At 33.7% G+C, this 9,717-nt stretch overlaps 2 protein-coding genes across 2 annotated transcripts; both read left to right on the top strand.

Moving 5' to 3' along the window:
• The first annotated feature begins 252 nt into the window (after positions 1–252).
• On the top strand, positions 253–8,279 carry LOC139512887 (NADH dehydrogenase [ubiquinone] 1 alpha subcomplex subunit 8-like). Its single transcript, XM_071300831.1, has 3 exons — positions 253–458; positions 6,539–6,714; positions 7,942–8,279. Exons 1-3 carry the CDS (start codon positions 330–332, stop codon positions 8,162–8,164), a joined length of 528 nt encoding a protein of 175 aa, XP_071156932.1. The 5' UTR covers positions 253–329; the 3' UTR covers positions 8,165–8,279.
• Positions 8,280–8,475: 196 nt separating this feature from the next.
• LOC139511009 (apidaecins type 73-like) lies at positions 8,476–9,027 on the top strand. The gene has a single exon (XM_071297575.1). The coding sequence runs from the start codon at positions 8,476–8,478 to the stop codon at positions 9,025–9,027; it is 552 nt and encodes a 183-aa protein (XP_071153676.1).
• Positions 9,028–9,717: the final 690 nt, after the last annotated feature.

Below are 9,717 nucleotides of genomic sequence, written 5' to 3'. Positions count from 1 at the left end.
TTAGTGTTAAAATATGAAAACTTAACAAAACTTTATCAATTATCGTCCTTTGTGAGACCGTCTTATGGAAATAAAACATCTTCTATTTGTTATTGTTGTTATTTGTTTAATTTTAGATTCACATACCCTTGATGGGATCTTGAGAAATAAAAGTTCCAAGTTTCGAGTACCAAGGTAAAAGATGGGACGAGTTGGTAAAAAGATGGGACGATTTGACATAGATTTAAGGATTCGATTAAGCATGGTCAGGTTAGCTCTTGAAACCACCACAGTTCAAAACGTCCGATATTGTTGTAATTTAACACTGATTGTCCTTGGAAGGCCGTCCGATGGCCTTTACAAACGAAGATTATTTGCCTAGTCATGAGGAACTGACAGTTCCAGAGCTTCCACTGACATCGTCTGTCCTTAGAGCAAGCGGTGTGTTCTTTGGAAAATACTGTGATAATGCTTCGAAGGTAGTTCTTCTTTTAATTTTAATATAACAGAAGTCCAAATATAACAGTTTTACACTACAGTACAGACAGGTTTCTCCCCTTGAAAGCATACCTTTATAGCTTATTTTCCGAGTCCTTAAATAAACCAATGGTTTCTACTGACCCCTCATCTTAGAACGTTGTTATGCAATTTCTCATCACATAACAGGTTGGGAACTAACCCTCTATATAGTGATTATACCTGTATAAAGAGATAATCCTTCTATAGAGGGGTAAAATTATCTCTCTATAGAGGGGTATTTTTGTTAAGACTGGATTTAAATCAAAATAGGGCAGAATGGCTTTCCCTTCTTATTATGGCAGTAACCTGGAACAGTTGATGCACCAATTGATGTACTTAATTTAATTAGTCCGAGATTACTCTGACGTCCAACGGCTGTTTTGCCAGACAAGCTGGGGCCGTGGGACGTCAGAGCTCGTCCCATATCAAAAAGTGGATATTTGCCCACCCAAAATAGATGCGCTGCTTCGTCGCTTCTGGTGCCGACTGACAGCCTTGGAATTATATAAATCGGGCATCAATCTGTTCATTTTTCATTTATCTTTTCATTTATGTAAGTTTCACCTACCTGCCAACTTTTAATTTTCCATATTTTAACAGTTTTCACAGAGACCCATCGATTTCTGCATTTTGACGAAGCAGCGCATCTATTTTGGGTGGGCAAATATCCACTTTTTGATATGGGACGAGCTCTGACGTCCCACGGCCCCAGCTTGTCTGGCAAAACAGCCGTTGGACGTCAGAGTAATCTCGGACTAAATTTAATATGAGGCAGGCATTACCTGTGAATGGGGACGAAGTCTATGATTTTTTTTAAAATCAACAATGTTAAAAAGAGAAACGGAAATACCGTAACTTCTCCGATTTTGGTTCTGTTGTTAGGGATTTTAGTTGTGACGTTATTTAAGTTATGACGTCATATTCAATGTAAACAAAGAAACGCTGTCATCAGGTAACGTTTTTTTAATAACAAACATTTTTTTTTTAAATGAATTAGTATTATTTCCTTTCTTAGACTGATAAATATACATTTTATTCAAAGTCTCATGTAAACAAGACCGGAAACGAAAGTAGATTTCAGCACAGATCTGGAAATTCAAAAACGCGACAAAAATAAATTGAACGATTTTGAGTTCATTAGTACAATGAAAAATTTGGGAATTTTCCCGATTTTTTAAAAAATTTTCTACTGTATTATAGGGGACTTCGTCCCCATAATATGCACATGCTCAGTTTGATGTTTATAATTATCTGACTAAATATAAAATCTATTGTTCACCATGATTGAAAGCTGTGATGATCAGGTAAATTCTACTCACTTATGCCTCACTGAACAGAACTTCTATTGTTAGATTTAACATGAAATTTAAGGTCAACTATTCCTTTTGTTGTTGATCAGGTGTTCAGATACATGTAGGTATACAATAGATTGCAAGTTTTGTCACTTTAGCAGAAAACTGGTTATCCCAATTTTTAGTAAAGTGCATATGTTGATGCATATAATGCTAGAGATTATAGCCAATATAACTAGAAAATGCAATTCTGCCCTAATTTGCTTTAAATCCAGTGCAATCAAAAATTTTATCCCTCTAAAGAAGGATTATCCCTCTATACAGGTATAATCACCATACAGGGGGTTTGTTCCCAACCTGCATAATACTGTAATATGGGGACGAAGTCCCCTATTATAGTAGAACGGTCTCACTAATTAGCGACAAGAAGCGACTAGAAGAATAATTTTAGCAACAAGAAGCGGCAAGAAGAATGATTTTAGCGACAAGAAACTATTTAGTGACAAGAATTTTTTTATTTTTTTTACTTATTTCAAATAAATATTAATCTCATTTGATGTTCCACATTGTGTGTACTGTTATTAACTTAGGGCACTACAGGAAAACGAAACTTTTGATCATATTTTTCAGGAGCCAAAATGTGCACAAAAGGTGATCCATTTGGAAGTCTACATTTTTTTACCTTTCGTAGAACAAAAGGTGGTATTTCATCTTTTGTCATTGCAATAATGTCAACTTGCTACTTTTGATGTTACAAACATACAAAAGGTAAACAAATGTCGTCTTTTAACTTTTGTTGTTTAAAAAAGATTTTAAATATCACCTTTCACCTTTTTCGAAATTTTGAAAATATGCAAAAGGTTGTCCTTCATCGTTTTACACATTTTGTGAAGTTGTTTATGTTACCCTTCATCTTTTACACCTTTCCAAATCTTCCGAGATTATTTAAATATTTTTTTTGTAGGAGCAAAACATGAGATGTTAATCTAAACACCTACTACAAATATTTAAAAATAAGAAAATAATATGGGAAAAGACTAAATCATAGCATCATAGCATTAACCTACACAATCCCTTTCTTCCTTACAAATAGATGGTCCCCAGCGGGGGACTTAGTGAAACATAGGACCCTATGGGAAATGCATACAAATGACTTCTTTTAGAGAACCACTGAATTGAATGAAACCAAACATAGCATGAATGTTTCTTTTGGGGTGCTGGCCAAGTGTTGTTACTTTGTGGCCAAATTTTTACCTTTTTTTATATGAATTTAAAAACCAAAGTAAAGTCAGGTGAGCAATACAGGCTCTTGAGAGCCTCTAGTTTTCCTCACAACTGTTTAATTTCTTCATCTTTTAATATTATAAAAAAATAATCAATTTATTATTTCTGCCCGTATCTTAAAATTAATTCAAATACATATTTCTCTATATGTATTAATAAAAAAAAAAGAAGATTTTTTGTCACTTAATAGTTTTCTTGACGCTTGTCGCTAAAATTATTCTTCTTGTCGCTTCTTGTCGCTAATTAGTGAGACCCCAGTAGAAAAATCAATAAAAAAATTTAAATTTTCATTGTACTAATGAACTCAAAATCGGGAAAAATGTTTTTTGTTCCTTTTTTAATTTCTGCATTTGGGCAGAATGTAGAAATTTTCTTCCTTTTTCCAGTCTCGTTGTCCTGAGACTTTGAGTACAGTAAAATATAGGAACTCAAGGAACACAATACCAATATTTCATTTTTAATAATGTTTTGTCTTTGATATGAATTAACGTTATCTGATGCATTGTGTTTCTTTGTTTACATTGACTGTGACGTCATAACTTAATTAACATCACAAGTAAAATCCCTAACAACAGAACCAAAATCGGAAACGTTACGGTATTTCTGTTTCTTTTTTTAACAAATATTTAAGTTACAAAAAAAAATTCATACAGACTTTGTCCCCATTCACAGGTAATGCCTGCCTCATATTAATCGCATAATAATAATATGAGACAGGCATTACCTGTGAAAGGGGATGAAGTATGAATATTTGTTTTCAATTCAATCATATTTTAACTTCTAAATGGTTAAAAAAGACTCGGAAATGTTGTTACGTTTCTGATTTTGGTTCTGTTGTTAGGTGACGTTATTTATGTTATGACATCATATTCAATGTAAACAAAGAAACGCTATCATCAGGTAATGTTTTTTCATATCAAAGAATTATTAAAAATGAAATTGGTATTGTGTTTCTTCTTATATTTTACAAGACTGATAAATACATATTTTACTCAAAGTCTCCTGACAAAGAGACTGGAAAAAGGAAGTAGATTTCTACACAAATGCGGGAATTTAAAAAAGTCTGAAAACAAAAAAGTTAACGATTTTGAGTTCATTAGAAGAATGAAATTTTGCGCGAAATTTTCCCGATTTTTTAACTTTTTTAGCTCACCTGGCCCACAGGGCCAAGTGAGCTTTTCTCATCACTTGGCGTCCGGCGTCCGTCGTCGTCGTCGTCCGTCGTCGTCCTGCGTCCGGCGTTAACTTTTACAAAAATCTTCTCCTCTGAAACTACTAGGCCAAATTTAACCAAACTTGGCCACAATCATCATTGGGGTATCTAGTTTAAAAATTGTGTCCGGTGACCCCGCCAACTAACCAAGATGGCCGCCATGGCTATAAATAGAACATAGGGGTAAAATGCAGTTTTTGGCTTATAACTCAAAAACCAAAGCATTTAGGGCAAATCTGACATGGGGTAATATTGTTAATCAGGTTAAGATCTATCTGCCCTGAAATTTTCAGATGAATCTGACATTCCGTTGTTAGGTTGCTGCCCCTGAATTGGTAATTTTAAGGAAATTTTGTTGTTTTTGGTTATTATCTTGAATATTATTTCAGATAGAGATAAACTGTAAAAGGCAATAATGTTCAGCAAAGTAAGATCTACAAATAAGTCAACATGACCAAAATGATCAGTTGACCACTTTAGGAGTTATTGCCCTTTATAGTCAATTTTTAACCATTTTTCGTAAATCTTAGTAATCTTTTAGAAAAATCTTCTCCTCTGAAACTGCTGGGCCAAATTATTTGAAACTTGGCCACAATCATCATTGGGGTATCTAGTTTAAAAATTGTGTCCGGTGACCCCGCCAACTAACCGAGATGACCGCCATGGCTATAAATAGAACATAGGGGTAAAATGCAGTTTTTGGCTTATAACTCAAAAACCAAAGCATTTAGAGCAAATCTGACATGGGTAAAATTGTTAATCAGGTGAAGATCTATCTGCCCTGAAATTTTCAGATGAATTGGACAACCTGTTTTTGGGTTGCGGCCCCTGAATTGGTAATTTTAAGGAAATTTTGCTGTTTTTGGTTATTATATTGAATATTATTATAGATATAGGTAAACTGTAAACAGCAATAATGTTCAGCAAGGTCAGATTTACAAATAAGTCAGCATGACCAAAATGGTCAGTTGACGTCTTTAGGAGTTATTGCCCTTTAAAGTCAATTTTTAACCATTTTTCGTAAATTTTATATATCTTTTACTAAAATCTTCTCCTCTGAAACTGCTGGGCCAAATTATTTGAAACTTGGCCACAATCATCATTGGGGTATCTAGTTTAAAAATTGTGTCCGGTGACCCCGCCAACTAACCAAGATGACCGCCATGGCTATAAATAGAACATAGGGGTAAAATGCAGTTTTTGGCTTATAACTCAAAAACCAAATAATTTAGAGAAAATCTGACATGAAGTAAAATTGTTAATCAGGTGAAGATCTATCTGCCCTGAAATTTTCAGATGAATTGGACAACCTGTTTTTGTGTTGGTAGTCAATTTTCAATCTGCTTCCTTTGTTTAATATTCACATAGACCAAGGTGAGCGACACAGGCTCTTTAGAGCCTCTAGTTTTAATTGATTTTTCTACCGTAATAAAGGACTTCATCCTTTATTATACTTATCATATTATAAAAAATTATTTAGGTGAGCTAACAATTAACATGAACATATATAAATTTATACAGGTTCCAATTTTCTACATTTAACACGGACTTAAAAATTAAAATTATTCAAAGTCTTTGCCATCACAGTTAAATCTGACAGGTTATTCCACTTATCCACTACTCTAATTGAAAAAGTATTTAGTCTGTGTGTCGTCTTACACTATTTAAAAAAAAGTTTAAGGCACAACTTCTAGTATTATTAGATGGTTCTAAAGTAAATAGGCTCATCCAGTTGATATCATCTATACCATGCTGCTGCAACGCTTTATAGACTTGTAATGTTGTATCATATCATTTCTATTCCTACAATATACCAAGGTTAGCAAATCCCAATGAACGTATATGTATTGCCTCTGAAATATAAATTTTGGAGTTTTTTGGACCTAAATTAATATATTGTTTGTACCCCAATCCCCAACCCTGCCAAGCCAGGGGTAGGTAGGAAAATAATTTTATTTTCCAAAAAGCTTGAACATAATTATCGAACAATTTGGTAAGCCTGAAAATCCAAAATGAATAAAATAATATTTGACTTAGTTTTGACAATAAAATTTTATGAGTAGCACCATTTTTGCAGTATTGGTCGGGATTTGGGAAACAAACAATATTTTATTTTAAGGCTTGCTTATATATATCTCCAAAGCAGCTAGACCAAAATAATATTTGTTAAACAGTATGATTTTGCTGTTGATTAGAAGACCTCTTGTATTTGATGAATTAATTTATTTTTGATTTTTTGTTTACATTTCAGGAGTTTATGCTGTGTGTTTCAGAGGAGAAAGATCCAAGAAAATGTATAAATGAAGGGAAGGAAGTAACAAGGTGTGGATGGGAATTTTATAGAAATCTGAAGAAGAACTGTCAAGAGGAATTCAATGTGTACCATGACTGTGTGGACAGGAGCGGTTCCAGTATGGATATATATCGGTATACTTGTAGTAAAAACTGTAATAGTATAAGCAATTTTCAAAGTCTATAGCTAGGATCTATGAAAAAATTGCAATAGAATTTAAAAAAAAGACTCGTTGTGATTATAAATTGTTTTTCTGGGTGAAAAGGGGCATGCGGTAATCATGGTAATACTATGATGAGAAAACATGTACATAGCACAAGATAACAGTTTCAGGTTTACTTAGTTCAGAGGTTAATAATATTTCTTGTAAATTTGACAATGGGAACACACACTTTTAATAATGCAGCACTCTCCGCATGAACAACAGGCAGTTCAGCAGTTAATTTTTGCATTATACAGCCAACAGAAATCATTAGATTCCACTCTAGTTCATAATCAGTATTTACATTGTACATAGGAATGATTTACTTAAAAGTCTTAAAAGCACAATGGGAATTACAGAATTATTTTACTTTTGAACTTTACTTTTGCCCTACTTTTGTCTCTGATTTCATTAGTCAATATTGCTTGTTTCTACATTGTTGTCAGTCTGATTAATACCCCAACTATCACTTTCGTTTGTTTGACTACAAACCCAAGTGGATAGTGGGGGCTAGTTTTAATCAGACTTCATTGTTGCTCATTTGTAAATAAAATTTTTGATTTGTGTTTCTGTTCTGCCATAATTTGATATCAGGTATCAGGATGATCGAATTTGGATCAATTATTGACCACTACATACCAAGGAGATGTTAAACACTGACCCCCTCCTGTTACTGATCTGTAGGTGTACCTTTACATCAGTTGATGTTGCCTATAGGGACATTCAAACTTATAAGACCAAGATAAATTGAAAATGCAATCACAAAAAAAAAGACAAACAACAGTATACAAAACACAACATAAAAAGCTAAAGAATGAGCAACATTAACCCAACTAAAAACTGGGGCTGGAATCAGTTGCTCTCGAAGGGTAAACAAATACCTCTCCACATGTGGCACTTTATATAAATGAACTATTCAATTTATTATAATTAAACTTATAGTTGATCCCTCATACAGATAATAAGACGAACAGGACATGTAAAAACCATGTTCATGTACCAATAAAATTAATAATGAATACCTTTATAGTTTTGTGTTCACAATTTAAAATGACTTTTGAAAAGGTAGATGTAATGATATGCTGTGAGACATGTGAGATATGGACATTTTTTTCATTTTGTTAAATTGATTAAATTTCATCATTACTTTATTTTACAGGTGTAGAAAACCACAAGCCCCTTTTGACCAGTGCATGAAAGAAAAAATGAATATGGAAAGGCCACCTATAGGTTATTTTTCTCGTGCTAGAATTCATCACACTAAAAGAGAAATGCCGAAGTTGAATGAGGAAGTACTACCTGAGAAAATTCCAGGGTTACAAGATTTTAGAAGCCCACCTAAAAAGGATCTTGGTACAAATTATGGCAACATGCCAGTATAACTATAAGTTAGACATGATTTTTGTGAATAAATGAAAAACATGTAATTACATGTGTATTTGTAGTAACACTGGTTAATTTATATTTGAATTAAAAGAATAAAAAACTTAAAATATCTGTTTAAAAAGTTATACATTGTGTCATCAGAACATTAAGACAAAGCGTTATGTAGTTCATAATAGACTTATCTTACCTTTATTGTTGTCCCCAGGATATAATAACAATAATGTGTTTCTATCTGTCAATTTGTCCATAAGAACCACATTAAAATAGTATTATCCTTAGTGTTCCTCCTAAACCCCATCACAATAGGATGATCCTTATTGTACCTCCTAAACCACATCACAATAGGATGATCCTTATTGTACCTCCTAAACCACATCAGAATAGAATGATCCTTATTGTACCTCCTAAACCACATCACAATAGAATGATACTTATTGTTCCTCCTAAACCACATCACAATAGGATGATCCTTATTGTACCTCCTAAACCACATCACAATAATATGATCCTTATTGTACCTACTAAACCACATCACAATAGGATTATCCTTATTGTACCTCCTAAACCACATCACAATAGGATGATCCTTATTGTACCTGAACCACACCAGAATAGGATGATCCTTATTGTACCTCCTAAACCACATCACAATAGGATGATCCTTATTGTTCCTCCTAAACACCATCACAATAGGATTATCCTTATTGTACCTCCTAAACCACATCAGAATAGAATGATCCTTATTGTACCTCCTAAACCACATCCGAATGCTAAGATCCTTATTGTACCTCCTAAACCACATCAGAATAGGATGATCCTTATTGTTCAGTACCTCCTAAACCGCATCACAATAGGATGATCCTTATTGTACCTCCTAAACCACATCAGAATACATGGAATAGGATGATCCTTATTGAACCACCTAAACAACATCACAATAAGATGATCCTTATTGTACCTCCTAAACCGCATCAGAATAGGATGATCCTTATTGTACCACCTAAACCACATCACAATAGGATGATCCTTATTGTACCTCCTAAACCGCATCAGAATAGGATGATCGTTATTGTACCTCCTAAACCACATCACAATAGGATGATCCTTATTGTACCTCCTAAACCACATCACAATAGGATGATCCTTATTGTACCTCCTAAACCACATCAGATTAGAGTGATCCTTATTGTACCTCCTAAACAATATCACAGTAGGATGATCCTTATTGTACCGTATAAACCACATCAGAATAGGATGATCCTTATTGTACCTCCTAAACCACATCAGAATAGAATGATCCTTATTGTACCTACTAAACTACATCACAATAGGATTATCCTTATTGTACCTCCTAAACCACATCAGAATACATGGAATAGGATGATCCTTATTGTACCACCTAAACCACATCACAATAGGATTATCCTTATTGTACCTCCTAAACCACATCAGAATAGAATGATCATTATTGTACCTCCTAAACAACATCAGAATAGAATGATCCTTATTGTGCCTCCTAAACCACATCCGAATGCTAAGATCCTTATTG

The sequence above is a fragment of the Mytilus edulis genome, chromosome 2, assembly GCF_963676685.1.
Source record: "Mytilus edulis chromosome 2, xbMytEdul2.2, whole genome shotgun sequence".
Lineage (NCBI taxonomy): Eukaryota > Metazoa > Mollusca > Bivalvia > Mytilida > Mytilidae > Mytilus > Mytilus edulis.
The sequence above is the reverse complement of the archived record's forward strand: the minus strand, read 5'-3'. Positions and strand labels throughout refer to the sequence as shown.

Bases quoted from the DNA above. Each gene is read 5' to 3' on its own strand.
- LOC139512887 (XM_071300831.1), top strand. From the start codon at position 330: ATGGCCTTTACAAACGAAGATTATTTGCCTAGTCATGAGGAACTGACA. The intron at 459-6,538 runs GTAGTTCTTCTT...TTTACATTTCAG, and splicing joins ACTGTGATAATGCTTCGAAG to GAGTTTATGCTGTGTGTTTC. The intron at 6,715-7,941 runs GTATACTTGTAG...TTTATTTTACAG, and splicing joins TCCAGTATGGATATATATCG to GTGTAGAAAACCACAAGCCC.
- LOC139511009 (XM_071297575.1), top strand. From the start codon at position 8,476: ATGATCCTTATTGTACCTCCTAAACCACATCACAATAGGATGATCCTT.